Source organism: Sycon ciliatum, chromosome 10 (assembly GCF_964019385.1).
Source record: "Sycon ciliatum chromosome 10, ocSycCili1.1, whole genome shotgun sequence".
Taxonomy (NCBI): domain Eukaryota; kingdom Metazoa; phylum Porifera; class Calcarea; order Leucosolenida; family Sycettidae; genus Sycon; species Sycon ciliatum.
This window is the reverse complement of record NC_088652.1, coordinates 3,017,884-3,035,590: the sequence shown is the minus strand read 5'-3', so window position 1 is coordinate 3,035,590 and position 17,707 is coordinate 3,017,884. Positions and strand designations below refer to the sequence as shown.

Here is a 17,707-nt window from a genome sequence, read left to right as displayed (position 1 = left end):
TTATGCTCCAGCAGAAATCTGCCTGAATCAGCATTTGCACTGACTTGGCCGTCCAACTCTCTTCCGCATCTGCCCAATTCTACTTTCAGGTACCCAGCGCCGTAAGGTCGCATGTCAGGTGGTACGCAATGGACGCGAACGCAAGCTATCACTGCACCGCTGTCGTCACCATTACAAGAAGAGAGAGCCAACAGTGAGGAAGTGCATCAATGAACACCCGTGCCCTGACAACTTCTACTGGAAATCGCAAGACTGGTCGCCGGTAAGTCTGGAGATTATAGAGTATTTTTAGGCGTCAAGCCTTTCACCCCCTCCCCCCCCCCCCCACACACGTGATGCACGCATAAGCGTTCATCCACACACTTGAACACACAAGCGCATATGCACATATGCATATACATGACTCTCTCTTGTATACATGTATACTCACACGCATGCATGCACGCACACGCACACACACACACACACACACACACACACACACACACACACACACATGCACTACACACACCACTACCACTATGCTGTACATAGTTTCCTGATTACTCGTACTTTGCATGCGGAAAACTAAATGTGGGGCAAATTCAATTTCTTCGTAAAGCGAGACTTTCTTATTTCTTGTTTGCTTGATCTGGCTACTTTCGTCCCACAGTGTCTGGTGACTTGCCAGCAGCATCGCAAGGTACGCTGCTTCTCCGACAAGGACAACGCATACGTTGAAGAGACACTCTGCCAGCACTTCAACCGACCCGTTGAACTGCAGCGCTGTATCAACTCCGGCATCTACGCCTGGCGTGTGGACAAGTGGGGAGAGGTGAGGAATTGTTGATATGAAGGCATGCTGTCTGTTGATCTCTTGATGAATCTGTCTCCCTTTTTGTCGGCTTGTCAGTCTGTGGGAAAGAGATTTTTTAATGGGAGAAAATAATTGTTGGGACTCTTGGCGCAGAAGCCACTGGCGCATTCATTGAGACTGTTCGGCAGTTTTCGCATCACTACACGTCATAGTCTGCACAATCAGTGCAATACAAATCCAATGTGGTGTTCCAAGTTCCATAATATACATGTACCTGTTTAACTCGGATTTCACCATAACATGTACCTGTGATAAATTTTTAATCCAGCCATTATTTGATGTGCTTAACATCTTACCGTGGATGACACTAAAATCGAGCACGCTTCTAAATTATGTACCTGTAAACATGCCCAATCATCAGTTTGGTCTCTTTGCCGCATATTGAAGATTCTTCTAAAATCATGTGTATGTGCGTGTGCATGTGCTGGCGTGTTATCCTTTCGGAATGTCTTCCTGTCTGCCGTGCTACAGTGCTCTAAGACGTGTGGCGGCGGGTATCGCATGCGTCAGGTGTACTGCGTCAACGCGTTCAACAACCAGCCGGCCCGCAGCTGCCCGCTATGCTTGAAGCCCAAGGACAGCATAGCGTGTTCTCAGCTCCCCTGCCCGGACTCGGCCGGAGCGCAAGGGCCGTCGCAGTGTCGGGAGGAACCGCGATACTGCAGGACGCTCAAAAGGATGTCCCTGTGCCAACTGGATGAGAGCCGCCAGTGCTGCGACTCGTGTCCACCAGAAGTCTGGGAGGCGCACGACGCGCAGTCCAAGCAAGCCTCGTAACCATGCCGACGATGAGGCATTGGAGTGATTGTTGCCGTCTTTTCAGTGACTCTTGACGTCATTAGAGTGATTGCTGACGTCATTGGAGTGATCGTTGACGTCATTTTCGTTCAAATGAGTGCATATGTCAGTGAGCCCAGCGATTGTGTCTCTGCCACCGTTGGTCTCGCGGTTCTACCAGAGACAACTCTCTAAGTCTGTTCTATACCTCATACCATGCCTGGACCATGCCAGTCCACTATACTTCTCTCTCTGTGACCTTATACTATATAGCGCATGCTAATCTTATAATACTACCCGTAATATTTACCTTATTTGGCCATGTATCGACGTCTGACGGCATGTACTCCCAAGGTATTGTTGGATCTTATCTGGATCGTCGAATTCAACTTTGTCAGAGTTGTGGTAACAGACGCAGTCCAGTCTTTGCGCCATTCTCTTCAAGTTCGTGCTTGTTGAAGAGTCGGCATCCACCCGATGTTTTGCCGCAGACCTGGAGCGCATGCCCTCGTCACTGAACAATTCAAACAGTCCACTGACTGCACATGTGCATGTCCTCTTTCGACACGAACTTGGCCCGCAATGCACACAAGTGAACTTCTGCCTCCGATGATAATGTGGTCATAATAATGCATGTCCACCGTTGATACCGTTCTTTTAGTTTTGAACAACAGCTCTGCCAAACTCCCTACGCGAATATGATGTCGGAAAGGCCACTGATCAAACTGCATTCGTCACACAAATCTCCTTTATTAGCCATTGTGTATCCGATTAGTTTAATGTCTTTCGGATTTTCTTTGCTTTCGTATTCTAAACGTTCCATAAATGCAAGTCTCTACATGTATGTCATCAAGCTCAAGTCGTGTTGCATCTTCATGTACTTGTAGATAAAGAAATTGATGTCACTAATATCAGTATTTTTTGGTTCCGATGACTTTCAAAGTCGAACGCTTCACGGTGCAAAGCAGGGAGTAGTAAAATACAGTATTTACTACTCCCTGCTACAAAGGAAGCTCACGAAGTGCTGTCATTTTCCAGCATACGATGTTAGGAATGATCCATGGTTCATACTAAGCAGGGGATGCTTGCTCATGCTGTAGTGCATGTGCGGGACTCTATTAAAGTTCAGGACATTTGCTCTGTCCCCATTGTCAGACATGCATGTATTTACAACACCATCCCTATGGTTTCAGTGCAATTTCTTACGTAGGCGCTGACCGGTGGAATGCACTGCCACTTGCTAACCGCCTTTCTAATTCACCTGCTGAATTTCAATCCATCAAGACGTACTTAGGGTTCCCTGTAAGAAGTCGATGACGCCTGTTGGGAATTCCCTAGTAAAATAAGAATAAAAATAAAAATAAAATGAAATAAAATCCCATTCTGCCATCATACCATTATCACACACTACAATGAGACCTGAGAGCAGAACTGAGTTTTTCCTTTTGGGACTCAGAGTGTTGCGCTAGGGAGGTCATCGGCATCGGCGGATTATGCCGGCATAATTATTGGCATAATTTGGTGGTTGAAAATTTGGAGCATAATTTGGCATCCTTTCGGAGGTAGGAGCATAGCTACATGATTATACCACAGCTCTAGTATGTAGGCTACACAATTGTGTACACTGCACCTAATCAGTGCTGGTGGTCTGCATGGCAAAGGGCTCGGAGGTCTTGCAGATAGTGTTTTCAATGAAAAGCAGGGTAGAAATCATGGCAATACATTATTGTATGCTCGAACTGGTCTTCTTCAAAGTTCTTGCACACGTTGATACAGTATCTAATACTAGTTTTGAACTAGCATTGGGTTACATGTATTATAATACCAGCACAATCATGTACATGTAGCCGAAGATGCGAGTGAATCAGCCTTTATCAGGTATCCTGGCCCCTGCCTGGGCCATGGGGCGGACGAGATAGTGGCGGGTAGTCCGCAAAACTCCGCGTACACGTACATGTAGATCTACATTGTGCATGTCACGTAATCATGACGTCATGACGTCTGGATTTTAGCAGCCATGACTAGACTGCGCACTGCAGACTAGTAATAAAATTAATAATAATTACTAGTATGGATATTGCTCTATAATTGAGAAAAACTTGAAGAGGTATAGTTGATGTAGTTCGGTCATGATGGAAGTAGAGGTGGAGCTACGGGAGAGATGAGTTATTCGCAGGGTGAGGGTGACATCGGTTGGACGGGTATGACGATCAGTCACGAGGACAGTTGAACATGATATTTTTCACAGGCAACTCAAACTAGTTTGGCAATGAAAAGTCTTTTGAAAAGAAGTAAACATAGTAATGAATAAAAGAAGAGTAATATTTTCTCTTTTCCATGTTGATCTCTAGCATGCATGGACACCTTGGTATGGGGATACTCATGTAACATTTGGTTGTGCTTATGCAGTTATGGCCACTTGCAAGTACGAAAAAAGCACAATTTTCCGAACTTTGAGGCTCCATGAGTACAACAAAGTGGATATGTATCCCGGGTGCCAAAGCATAATAATATTATTAGGCCAAACTAAAGAAGGTGTGTGGTTCGACTCACCCGACCGACCGTACAATTTCAGCCCGACCGTAACTTTTTTTCGGCGGGCTGTCGTGTGACTGACGTACGTGGACTGAACACGTCCACGTCTACGTGCTGTGCGGCGTGAGTCTGCGGACGCAGGCGGCTCCTATTGGACTTGACTTGTAGTTGTACTGCAGTGCAGTGCAGTGAGTGGTACGACTGCTGCCTTTGTGCTGGTAGTAGAGTCTACTCGATACGCGTATACAGTGTATTTACATGTACTAAAAAATATATTAAAAAAAAAAAATCCGCCCGCCCGCCCGTAAAAAAAATGTCCATGTTAGTCGAACCACACACCTTCTTTAGTTTGGCCTTATGAGGATTCTGCGAGCATAATGCGAGAATCCATGAAAGCATACCAAGTAATTCCATAATTTCGCGAGCATACATGTAATCCGCCGGAGCCTACCGACAAGAGACTTCCGACTCCGTTTTCCATGTGTGACCGGCTCTGCAGTGCACTTCTGATCCATCAACCACGATTCCAAAAAAAGCTCAACTCAAAATAATGGGGACTTCTAAAAAAAAAGCAAAAATCACCAGTCATCAGGGTATAGTGTGTCTCCCAGGAAGTAACTAATTACTTCCTGACTTGCTCACAGTAGATCTACGGGCTGATCTGATTTGCAATACAATACAATGTCATGTACAGGCATAGGAAGGATAAGAGCAAGGCAAGTGTGGGATCGGGTCCATTTTGTGAATGAAATCCGGGCCAGTACACTGCTGTACTATTCAGGCACGGCACAAAAAACTATTCTGTTGTTTCACGTGGTCGGATTTCATTCAGCAGCTGGTAAAATACACGCACGTGGCTCGTGGTTGGAAGCAGGAAAAAGAGCACCAGTCTGGAGCAAAATGATGTCATTTATTCGACAGCACACACGTACACACGGCACTAGTTTGTGGCGCAGAGCAGAGCAAAGCAACACAAAACACCACTTGACCTGTTCAAGTCGTTGAACATGTAGCACGATGTGTGGACATGCATGAGTATGACAGGGACACGGTGCACAGGTGTGGAGAAAGCGGAAAGAGACGGGAAACACGGTGGACTCGTCCATACTCCGACCCAGAGAGAAGCGCTCGGCTGAAAACCGTTGGTATCCGGATGGCAGTCGAATGGAGAGGGGAAGGATCGTCGAACGAGTCATGGGCTCGCTACGAGTTTCCAGTGGAGTCAAGAGGAGCAGATACATGTATGACTGGAGAAGAACATCGAATACTGCTTCGTTTCCCATGGAAATGAATGGCATCGTTTTTGCTTTGCCATTAGAAGTTGTCATTCAACCAGCAGCGAGCTGAGATAGAGAGTCGCGCGGCAAAGAGAGGCTCTCCAAGGCCCGAAAGTGCTTGCCTAGTGCAATGCAGCGTCCCACCGGTCAGCAAGGAATGGGTGTGCGTTCGCGAAGGTACAATTAATTTTGTCATGTCTTGGAGCACGACAAAAGTGAGCGCTGTTTCGGCGAGTGCCGGAGTCCTCGCCTTCATTCTCCTGCTGATCATCTGGAAGTTGGTCAAGCATTGCGGCAGGAAGCGAGAGAAACCCACTGAGTACGATGGTGAAAAACCCGGCCAGGCTCCAAACGGTCCCCAGGGCCCCTACCGCGATGGATTTGAACAGCTTGCTCATCACCGTACAGACACTACGACTACAAGCCGTGAGCCACCCCAACAATCAAAGTCCACGTTCCGTCCGCGCCTCTCTCCATATCGCTTCCCATCGCGACCCTCAATTTTGTTGAGCGGAGGTGCACAGACTACGTACCCTGAACCCTCGTTCTCCAGCTCAAGTCAGTTCATCAATGGTGACTCACCGCGCCAAGAGAGCCAACCGTGCGCGCCCGACTATCCGACGAATATCTCCGACGCTGGGTTCACTGACGGGAGTCCAGGAAGGCGAGTGTCTCGCACGGTTGTCATTGATCAAAGTGAGCGGCTTAGTGTGCATCAAAAGCCGGATAGGTCAATGCTGAATGGCCGAGCCAGCACTGGCTTTACTCCACAGTCGGCAAGCCCAGCGACACACACAGGCATTCCTAAGCGGCAACGTTACGGCAGCAGGTTAGCTCCTCCGCGGCGTCCTCTGCGACCCGGCAGTGGAGCTGCTGCCGCTCCGAGCAAGCTGCTGACGTGCGTCGGGCGGCAATCCGTGTCGGCGACACCGCGACGTATCGGAACCTGTCACAGACCAGTGGACCCACCAACACAAGGACATCGTGCATCGTCAACTCACCGGCCATCACGCACTGGTACGCCACGCAAACCGCCAGCGCTACTCTATAACTGCCGGGACAGTGCAGGCTCGCTGACGAGTTTTCTCACCAGCGACGACGAAGAACCATTCGACGACGCTACGTACACGTCCACAGGTGATCTCCTGCTCCCCGAGAGTGATGAAGGCACGGACGGCGGCAGCCCGATTCACGAGCAGCCGTCATTCCCGGAGCCCGATGAACACATGCTGGCTGGTAGCGGTAGTGGCGGTGGAGGCAGTGGGCAAGGCATCCTCAACATCCGACTGCGCTACATGTCCGACGATGGCAGACTAGAGGTGCTCGTACACAGTGCGAGGTGCTTGCCCGAGTGCACGCGCTCAGCCTGTGTACAAGTCAAGGTAAAACAACGCTCTCTTTCATTGTTCTCTTTTTCTTATCATTTGCATGTACAGTCAACTTCGCTAATAACGACTGCGGATATAACGACAATTGGCGAATAACGACAGACTTTCCATGCCCAGAGCAAAGTCCCATCCCACAGTAATACATATAATGAGACTTTGGGTATAACGACACTTCGCGAATAACGACAGACTTTCCATGCCCAGAGCAAAGTCCCACAACACAGTAATACATATAATGAGACTTCGGGTGCTGTATAAGGACATTTTCCAAATAAGTACACTTTTCTCATGCCTCGCCAAGTGTTGTTACACTCAAAGTTCGACTGTACAATATGTCTATGGAGCCTTGCATCCTGCTATCTGCTGTATGGAGCCTTGCATCCTGCTATCTGCTGTATGGAGCCTTGCATCCTGCTATCTGCTGTATGGAGCCTTGCATCCTGCTATCTGCTGCATAGTCAGTTTCACGGCTGAGTCATGTTGACGAGAATGTTGAAACCTCTATTACAGGGAATTTCCCCTCTTGTCTCTCCCGTGCGAGTGTGTGTGTGTCTTTGTGTGCATGTGTGTGCGCTCGTGTGTGTGTGTGTGTGTGTGTGTGCGCACGATCGCGTGCGTGTGTGTGTGTTTGTGTGTGTGTGTGTGTGTGTCTATTCAGATGTGTTTTCTGCATCAGACGCATTTGCTTATGTCCTGCTCTTAGTGCAAACTTACTGACAGAAATTGAACAAACCATAAGAAACCAACATGGCAAAATTCTCTATCCATCTTCTCCAATGCTCAGGTTATGAAGAAGACCAAGGTGGCATACAATAGCGTCCGGCGACACAGTAGCCGTGAAACACTTCCACCTAGCCCTGCAGATCTGGCCACTGCTTCGGCTGCCTCAGCAGCCGCTTCACAATCGCGATTTCCTCAACCGACCAATCGTAGGCTGGAGAGGAAAGTCTGGCTGGCCAAGGGGAATCTTGAGCAGGACAATCGCAATCCATTGTTCAACCAACTACTGGAGTTTGATGGTGAGAGTGGAAGGTTTGTGTTTGTTTGGAAAGTACGTAAAATAATTGTTTTATCAACTTCGGCAAAACAATTGTTTCACACGTATCACACGACCAATACAGGACAGCCATGTTGGTTCCAACTTCCAACTCCACTCAGCCCCTGCATCTATGGGTCACGTGGTGTCGGCCATGTTGTATTCCATGGCCCGTATGGCATGGTCGCTTTCTGCACACATTTATTTACTGTAGAATGGGTAATTTTAGCGACTATTGATTTTAGCGTTTTCCCATTGTCAACCGGTTAGCGACGTTTCATTTTAGCGATTTGCAGCGATTTTACTCACGGATCACCAGTGCACTACTAATGTCCCAACGGAATAGCGACTTGAAACTTTAGCGAAAATGAGTAGATCACTAAATTTGCTAGGTTTTTTACGTCGCTAAAATTACCCGTTCTACAGTATTTGACGACGACGATGTGAAACCACTGTGTTGAAATAACATCTACTATGGTCCATTAGACTTCTGAACACATTTCCGTGCTGCTGTCAGCATCTTGCTCTGCACCGATATCATGGTGCGCATGCTTCTATCGCACAATAGTCTCCCTTGTTTGATTGTCGAACCAAATCGTGCCTCGTAGAAAGCGCACGAGGAAAGACGAGACAATAACAGACAGCAGGCAATGAGAAAAGTTGGACCAACAACGAAACAAACAACCGCAAGCCGGAATATTTCAGAAGACGATGCATCGATGGCAAGATGCGCTTTGGATTTGTACGAGTTTCCTTTCCCCGAAATCCGCCAGAATGGCTGAAAGTGGCTGAATCCATTCAGCGCTCCATTCGCGCTGAAAACCGCTGACTGCTGAGAACGGCTGCAACCGAAAATTCAGCTGTTTCTGTAGGAAAGATGACGTGAAAGAGCGCTTTTTTCGCTGAATCGCGCTTGGCGTGACCTCGGCACAAATTCTGCTTTCAAAAGCCAGCGGAACTGCTTCAGGTGACTACACTTTCAACCAGGTGTGTTAATAGAAATAAAACGAGCAGAGATTACTGCATTGCAGTGAACCAGTGTTTGAAATGCATGGCCTGCCTCTGTTTCTTGCCTGTGTACCACTACAGGCGTAGACAGAGGTGAGATTGCAAACGGGAGGATGAGTCTGACGGTCCTGGACAATGCAGCACAGCAGAGATCCGGCAGACGGGTTGGCAAGATTTGCCTGGCACTGTCTGACCTCAAGTTGGGAGTGAAGTGGAGAATGCTCAGCTTGAGCTTGGATCAGAACACGACATTCTTGGTGAGTTGCTGATGATACTTCTGAACTGCTCCTTGAAATCCAGTCGTGTCAGTCAAGTACCGTATTTTTCGGAGTATTGTGCGCACCTTTGTATAACGCGCACCCCCCAATCTTCATTGGGGGTGCGCACTCCAATCTTCATTGAAGTATATGCATTTCATATTCGGAGCATAGTGCGCACCTGCGATTTAGGGCCTAAAATAGCACATCTAAAGTGCGCACTATACTCCGGAAAATACGGTACATGCCGGGTGTTGCGCAGCCCCAGACCTGCCTGCGAACACTGTGCTGCGAAATGGTGCAAGGTGCAAACTTGATTTTCACGACTTGAATTTTCTGCATGTACATGTATATTTCTGGTTCTGTGCATGTGTGTTGGCGGTGCTGTGTGTGTATGCATGCCGACAAGGGAGGGGGGGGGGTCTCTTGCTAATACAACAGAATGACAGCAACTCTATCAGAGCTGCACACTCTGGGTTTCATGTACCCTTGGTTATGTTCACGTGTTACCATGGTGACATTCATCTGTTGCCATAGTTATTTATACCAGTTTATTTATTTAATTTATTCCAAGTAATACATGGCTGGGGTAGCCAATGACCACTTTGCGTGGCGATTGCAGGGTATTTATAGCCAACCATGGCTAACATGGAAAAGAGTAAGAAGTCAAAAAGAAAAGGAAAAGAAGAAAGAAGCAAATATGGACTGAAATTGTTGTCTACTGGTAAAGCAAGGCGTTCCTGAATGCTGTTAAAGTAGAATTGCCCTTTGTCTCCTTGTGCAGCTTAAGCCAATGCAAATAGCCATTGAAAAGGGGGGAGTGTAGCAAGGCAGAAGAGCGGGCTAGAGGAAGGCAGAGTTGGTTCCTAGTGGAGCTATCCCGTTGGAACCAGTCAAATGGTTTAAGATGCGGTGGTAGTTCCCATGACAAATGCACGTCCATGTTTGTGTGTGTGTGCATTACGTGGCATCATGCCTGTGTTGGTGGTTGTGCTGGTGATAATGGTACCGGTGATTGTGGTGTTGCTGCTGCTGCTGCCGCTGTTGCTGCTGTTGCCGTCGTTTTTCAGGCGAATCCGGACACACCGCGAGGCCAGCTTGTGGTCGGGCTGCATTTCTCGGCGAACGGCTCAAAACTCCGCTGTCGAGTGCTCCGAGCGCAGGAATTGCCGCGACCAAAGAATAACAAGTCTTTCAGTAAGTTTCAGGCTTGCAACGAATACTCGAATATTCGATTGATATTCGTCTAGAAGCGCGATCGAACGAATATTTTCTCCGTACGAATATTCGTATAAGTTTGCAAACCACTCTTTCTTCTTTACACCAAAACTGCGTTCATTCATGCTACGTTCCCAGTCCTCCCCCCCCCCCCCCCCCCGTAGACGTAGACACAGCACAGCGGGGCCGAAACTGCTGCATTGCTTTTTTCTTAGGAACAACGCTATCTGTGCAAGGGGATGTACAAAATGGAAAATTTGGAGAAAAAAAGATCAAAATCTTGGAGGATATGGGGTTCGAACCCATGGCCTCTCGCATGCAAAGCGAGCGCTCTACCACTGAGCTAAACCCCCACGCACACATGACACCATCTTGATATGGGGAATAGATTTTTATTACTGGTGACTGCTCTTGCCCAGGTGCTCAAGCCAGGGTGCGTTTGATGTCCGCCAAGACCGAGGTGCGTCGCAGCAATAGTGCGCTAGTTCACTGCGATAATGTGAACCATGCTGACTTCAACCACGAGACGACGTTTGATTTGGACGGCTTACAGCGGGACCGTCTCTACATCGCCTGCACTGTCAAGGTAGGGGGGGGGGGACTATTTCTTTTTTATTCCCGTAGCTGTGCAAAAGACATTATTTCAGTAACGTCTGGCCCCAGCCAGGGTCTACACAGCTTTATTTCGGTGTTTTTTTATTTGTTTGTTTGTGCCATCTGCATGCCTGGTGCTATCCCGTACCTGTCCCATACCTTACCGTACCATCAAAGACCCTACTTCCCAACCATACCGGTTTTCCCGGTATTATACCGGGAAAACCGGTATAATACCAGGATACCAGGGCTTTTTGACTTTGATCGGAAAACTACCGGTATTGGCACTGAACCATGAGTGTTCATAATTGGGTTGTTTTGTGGTGTGACAAGGACGCATGCGGCCCTGATTTTCACAATATCGCGGCATGTAGGGGTGATCTGACAATAAGGAAGCTCAGCTTTTGGTCCCCCATGAGCAATGGGTTAGAAATGAATAAAAAGAACGAAAACATTGCGGAAGCAACGCAAAAATAATCAAAAATTGCCACCAAAAAAGAGAAAATGGCCGAAGTTAGCGAAAACCAGAAAAATAAGGGAAATGAGAGAACATTAAAAGGGAAACTGGGTGTGTGACTAAGGGATTTGCTTTGGCTGGGTTTGTCAAGTATGAAAGACAACTCGGAAAGTTCAAGGTTAGGGAGAGACCAAAGAGGGGAAGGTACTTATCTATACTTATCTTTGATATTTATAAGCCACCCAAGTTGTGTAGTATGCTGCTTTGCTGCTTCGAATTGTAGTTAGACCGCTTCGTCAAGTATCTTACTGGTCTCGTCATCGTCCAGTAACAATCGACATTCTTTGTTCCGTTGGGACTGCAGCTTGATCTCAGTTTCGTTGCGCTTACCTTCCCCTCTTTTGTCTCTCCATAACCTTGAACCTTCCGAGTTGGAAGGCTGTTGGTTAGCGCTACGGAGATGTGTTGAAGCTAGGTGTCAGGACGTCGAATGTCTCAGTGCTCTGTCAGTTTTGTGCCTAGTTATTGCACTTTCTGACTGTATGCACAGGTTCCTGCACGAGTATGAGGGCAGTACCGCGGAATCCATGAGCAGCGGTACTGACTGAGTATGAGTGACTGGAGCGTGTTTCCCGTATGCACCCAAGCCACGGAGATCACTCACAATCTTTGAGTTTACATGAACCATTCTGATACTCGAGTCCTGTATGAGGCTGTGAGCTGAGTGAAAGTGACTTCGACAACCGAACACCGACTACAGTACATGACTTTTGCATGTACTTTCAGACCACGAAAGCTTGTCATTGAAATGGTAGACTCATGAGTGGATGCTGTCCACTGCCCGTCGTCATGTGACGACGGGCAGTGGATTCTGTCCACTGCCCACCGTCAAGTGATGACGGGCAGTGGATTCCGTCCACTGCCCGTCGTCACTTGACGACGGGCAGTGGAACTAGTACCATCACTATTCAGCAGGCAGGATCGCGCTTTCTAGCCCGCGTAATTTGATCTGTCATTGGTCGACTCCAAGGCGACAGTCATGTGACATACGGGAATGTAGTACAGTGTATATGGTTACAGTGGTGGAGAGTTACTTTTAACTCGTATCCATATATCCTTTTCCTTTTTACATAGATAGTAGTGAAGTAGATGTAGGTATTTTACTACTCTCTGTTACTTGTGTGCCTTGTAGTCAGATACGTAAAACGTTTCGTGTGAGCGCACTAGTACTTTTTCTCGCTCACCATGCAACCTTTCTTGAAAGTTTTTATCGTTGCGTGAAACTCGGAGTTGAAACACTTTTTCATCCTCTCATTATTGTTTATTATTCATTCAAGTCAATCATTCTCATGAAATAGACATTGCAACATTAATGTGAGGAGCAACCCCAGAGAGGGGGATGATACCCAGCCATGGGGGGTGGGGGTGGGGGCAGTTCATATGACATTTATAATTACGCGGCACCCCTCACTTACTCCGTAGCAACATAGTGAGGGGTTGTTGTTGTTGTTGTTGTTGTTGTTGTTGTTGTTGTTGTTGTTGTTGTTGTTGTTGTTGTTGTTGTTGTTGTTGTTGTTTTTTGGCTTTATTTCGAGTGGAGTTCCAAAACAGGCCTAAACCTAATGACAATCGTCCCACTGATATTAAGAGAAAAGAAAAATACCGTATTTCCGCAAATAAAAGACCGTCCTCGTATACAACGCCTTCCTCGAATACAAGGCCGGGGCAGGGGGGGGGGGGGGCGATTGAAAAAATACAAGACTGTCTCCGATTAGAAGACCGGGCCTAAATGAGTCTTACAACTGTTATGTGGGAAAAAATAGAAGACCGTGCTCAAACTGTGTGGCGAAAAATAGAAAAAAATAGAAGACCGGGGTCAAACTGGGTTGAAAGAATAAAAGACCATCCTCGAATACAAGACCGTCCTCAATTATAAGGCCGGGTTATTATTATTATTATTATTATTATGAAATGACCCAAAGGCAATGTGCCTATCGAGGGGTTCATTTGATTGAAAGAACAGTAGATGTAGATGTATGTACAAAGACAAGTAGGGATTGATGAGGAGAGAAATGGGGAAAATCAACTGCAAGGTGGCGGAATTCCGTTGATTGCATAAGCATAGTAAGCTGTAAATTTCCTGAGGGCAGCTATAATATAAGGCCGGGTTAGGACGAGTTTGAAATAATAGTAGACCGGCCTACTATTTGCGGAAATACGGTATATAAAAAAAAGCGTGGGATGGGGGGGGGGGGGAGGGGTAACTACCATATTTTTCCGATCACAATGGTCATTTTTTGTGATCCGGCGGCACTTTAACTTTCTGTAATTAATTCTTTTCTTTTCTGCTCCAGGCTCGCGTGTCGATTTTCAAGCACAGGAGTTATGAAGTTGGCAAGGTGACACTTGGACCACACGCTAGCGAAGACGCTGAGAGACACCAGTGGGCCGAGGCGGAGGGAATGAGTGAGGCAGTGCACACACATACACTTCATTGCTAGGCCGGACTCTTTGCTACGTGTATGAGTGAGGCAATATACACACATACACTTCATTGCTACGCTATGCTCTTTGCTACGCTCTTGCCTCTGGCGATGGACAGAGAATCTGTGGTCAGCAGCCAACACGGACCTTCCTATCTTAATCTGCCGGCTTTTGTTTTGTTTCCGTTGAATGTAGGAGAATATCTGTTGGCTAAGCTATAAGGTAACTGATCTACATTAGGCAGGTTGCTGGGTAGTGCAGCTGATACTTGCTGTAATGGCTCTAGGTCTAGTGGCGATATCAGCATCCGTACAAATTTATGTCATTAGCTCTTGCTTGCAGTATTTCCGTGACTGCATTTTGTCTACGCTACTGATTGGCTAATAATCCACTCTCAAATGTCACACCAATCCATACTGTATTTTCTTTACGTATAGGATTATTCCCTTAGGGTTGCAATTAGTACATGTATCTCGATTTCAATCTTGGTTTCCAAAAGAAATTGGAATTCGTGTTTAAAAATGAAAAAAAATGTTATGAACTTGGCTGGTGAGCAAACGGAAAATTAATGTGGTTTAGTTGACGGACTCGGCCGCATAACCTGTGCCCACACCTGCGAAGCTACCCAGGCCAATGGAAGAAACGGTTAGAAAAGGGAACAGAGGTGAGTACGAGAGTGTAAAGGTGAGTACAAGGGTGAAAAGGTGAGTGCGAGTGTGTCAAGGTGAGTACCAGTGTGTCAAGGTGAGTACGAGTGTGCGAGTGCGTGCATATTTGAAATCGTGAACCTAACAGTAGGTTTGCAAGCATTCACGCAATTTTACACATCTAGTCAACAAGGCACTTCTCGTAATAACTATAGAACTTTTTCATTCCCTCCTAATCAAGGACAGTACAGGGAGTGGCTCAATTTGCAAAGACTTTTAAAAACTAAAATAGCGTAAAGATCAAGATAACAACACTGGTGACAAGATGGTAATTTATCATGTTGAAAACAACACAAATTTTGGAAGATCGACACATTATTGGAGAAGGTTTCAAAATATAGTTCCTCTATGCGATCTACAGATGGCAGGAGAAGTAGAAAAAACCAAAACAAACCAAAAACATTCTATAAAATTCTAACACGCGAGAACAAAGATTGGAAGCACTTCTGGATGTAGTTTTAAAAAACTACATCCAGACAAACAACAAAAGCAAAATGCATCATGGCCAAAGAACTCTGAAATCATCAATACAAATTATAATACCTTGTACAAGATCAGAAATCAGACAATACATTTCAGTACAATGTTTCAAAAATATACAAATAGCTTGTGCTTCCACAAATAGTTGTTCACAAGTCCCCAAAACGTGAATATCTTTACAAACCAGGTGAAACCAGATCACATATGTCTCATCAGTAGTTATTGATTGCATTCTAATCCTCATCAACCTCGCCTTCATCTGGTCGCCACTGTCCGTGTTGACACAGGAGAGGAAGCGTGCATACGTATTCTTGGCTGGGTAGTTTGCGAAATATAATAATAATACCTTTCCAGCGGAACAACCAAAGCTGCTTGGGCAGTTCCCATATTGAGCATTTTTGATCCGATTGATGTGAGTCTAATTTTGGTCTTTTCTACATCATCCACAAAACTGGCAATGGCATCCTTGTACCCTTTCTTAAGCACTTCCGATGGTTGAGACTGCCCATCAACATTCACATAGTCATATCTACTTCTCTCCAGTGATGAACCATCGATAGAGGAATGTTTCAATACGATAGTGGAGCCAGGTGCACACCATTTTTCCTATTGCCTACGCACATCGTCTACTGAACGTGCTCTCTCTACAACTGCCAAGTTAGTTGACTCCTCCACGGCTACGAAAAATGTAGTACTGGTCCCTTCAGGCGTGTAGAGATCAATAAGCACTGGAAGTGTGCCACCAAGCTTTAAATTCTTTTCCAGCCACATATTGCCGTGGAGAATTGTGTTTAATGCAAGTTTACTAACCATTTTGGGGACCAATCGGGAAAGGTCGTCCAGTTTGTCGGCGGATGGTGGTTCAAACAGGCGATAGAAGAGTGAAATATTTTCAAAAAGACTTCCTCGTTTACTAGTAACTAGGGGTGAAAGTTGGCACTGAGATCCCGAGTTCGAGTACTCTGATTTTCTCCGATCGAATATTCGAGTATTCTTCATCACCTAAAAATTGCACACCAAGGGCCTTAAAATCACATGATGCAACCCTGATCGAAGCGAGTAGCAGTCATTTTTCTCGGGTATATTGGTTGGTGGGTCATTTGGGCTCTCTCTACTCGTGAACAAGTGTTCACCACACAGTCTGCACATCAATATCTGCCGACTGCTGCTCTGAAACTGCAGATATCTGTGGTAAAAGCATGTACCATGTATGAACGAGTACTCTGATCTATTCCGAGTACGATTATTTTTGAAAAAACCGAGCGAGTACTCGAGTATTCGGTATAATTGTTTCAGCCCTACTAGTAACCGAATTATTTGATCCAGTCCGAATGCTCCATGTCTTGTTGCAGCCGGCGCAACGCCACATATACTTGTCGCTTGTCCTGTTAGACCCATAGAGACTGGCAGAGCGTGTACAACTGATGCATTGCAATTTGTTCTGAATTACGTTCCTTCTCGCCAAGAAGCGCAGCAACGAACTGTGATCCTTGATTTCCTCGGCTAAGTCCTCCCAGGTCCACGTTTCAACATTGGTTGGTTGGTTGGTTGGTTTTTATTTCACTTCGCACATTCAAACGGGATGACGACCCAATAAAATGACGGCGAAGGCTTAGCCTAGAAGTGGCTATGGAAGAACATAGTAAAAGCTATAGAAGCACAAAGTAAGAGAATAGGATACTAATAACTGCGGGTAAACGGGGGGAGAGAGAGAATACGATGTATCTGTGATACTACGTGCGGGTTACTGAACTGCACGGGGAGGGAGAGCAGAGCAATCAGCAGCAACTCGAACTACTCCCTACAGGCGTATGGTACACATGCATGCTTAAACTCAGGTAGCCGGGTAATTGTGCGGACCTCACCAGGGAGAGCGTTCCACAGCAGAGCACCAGCAACAGAAAATCTCCGCTGACCGCGGCGGCTACGGTTTGCCTGGCTTAGTAGGCCATTTGACTGCTGATGGCGGGTAGGGGTGCCTTGTGCCGGGGTCAGAAGCTGGGCAAGCACAGGGCTGGTGCGGGCGTGGATGCACCGCCAGATGGTGATCAATATTTTCTGCCTGTAGAGCTCGCTGACACGGTACAGGGAGTGAGCAGTGAGCAGCGGCTGCATGGCTGTCCGGGGCGGGTTGCCATCGATACAGCGGATGGCTCTGTTTTGCGTGGTTTGCAGTCGTTTCAGTTGACCCTCTCGCATTGCGGCTGAAACACAGCAGGAGCCATAAAGCAGGTCGGGCATTATGACCGCCTCCACATACACCTGACGAGAGCGTCTTGATAGGCTTCGGCGTGCCCACCACAAGGCGCCAATTTTCTTGGCAACCTTGGTGACCACATAGTTTACATGGGTGTCCCAATCTAGGCGATTGTCAAGGTGAACGCCGAGGTAGCGCGCAGAAGACGCTGAGGGGAGGAGACAGTCGCCGCTTTTGACTGTTACTTCCTGTACATGCTGCTGGGGAGAGATAGTCAGAACCTGGCTCTTGGTGGCGTTCAAGATAAGGCCTCGGGACTTCAGCCAACCGGCCAGAGCAGTTGCCGCTGTGGTGAGGGTTCTGGACGCTTCCGCCGCTGAGGCCTGGGAGTCGTACAGGGCTATGTCATCTGCAAATTGTACACTTGGCATAGGCG

The 17,707-nt window shown here is 46.9% G+C and overlaps 2 protein-coding genes and 1 non-coding gene across 5 annotated transcripts in view; 2 read left to right on the top strand and 1 right to left on the bottom strand.

The window, feature by feature from the left end:
• LOC135826293 (protein madd-4-like) overlaps positions 1 to 2,542 on the top strand; it is a 31,653-nt gene extending 29,111 nt beyond the window's left edge. For all 3 annotated transcript variants that reach the window (XM_065338920.1, XM_065338919.1, XM_065338918.1), the window contains exons 5-7: positions 90 to 262; positions 653 to 814; positions 1,328 to 2,542. In XM_065338920.1, coding sequence (XP_065194992.1) covers positions 90 to 262; positions 653 to 814; positions 1,328 to 1,633 — 641 coding nt within the window. In that variant the 3' untranslated portion in view covers positions 1,634 to 2,542. The remainder of the gene's footprint in view (positions 1 to 89; positions 263 to 652; positions 815 to 1,327) is intronic.
• Positions 2,543 to 5,259: 2,717 nt separating this feature from the next.
• On the top strand, positions 5,260 to 14,436 carry LOC135825739 (uncharacterized). Its single transcript, XM_065338360.1, has 6 exons — positions 5,260 to 6,827; positions 7,618 to 7,852; positions 8,959 to 9,134; positions 10,205 to 10,331; positions 10,772 to 10,938; positions 13,758 to 14,436. Exons 1-6 carry the CDS (start codon positions 5,640 to 5,642, stop codon positions 13,902 to 13,904), a joined length of 2,040 nt encoding a protein of 679 aa, XP_065194432.1. The 5' UTR covers positions 5,260 to 5,639; the 3' UTR covers positions 13,905 to 14,436.
• On the bottom strand, positions 10,634 to 10,705 carry Trnaa-ugc (transfer RNA alanine (anticodon UGC)). The gene has a single exon. It is a non-coding gene; the product is annotated as a tRNA-Ala (tRNA).
• Positions 14,437 to 17,707: the final 3,271 nt, after the last annotated feature.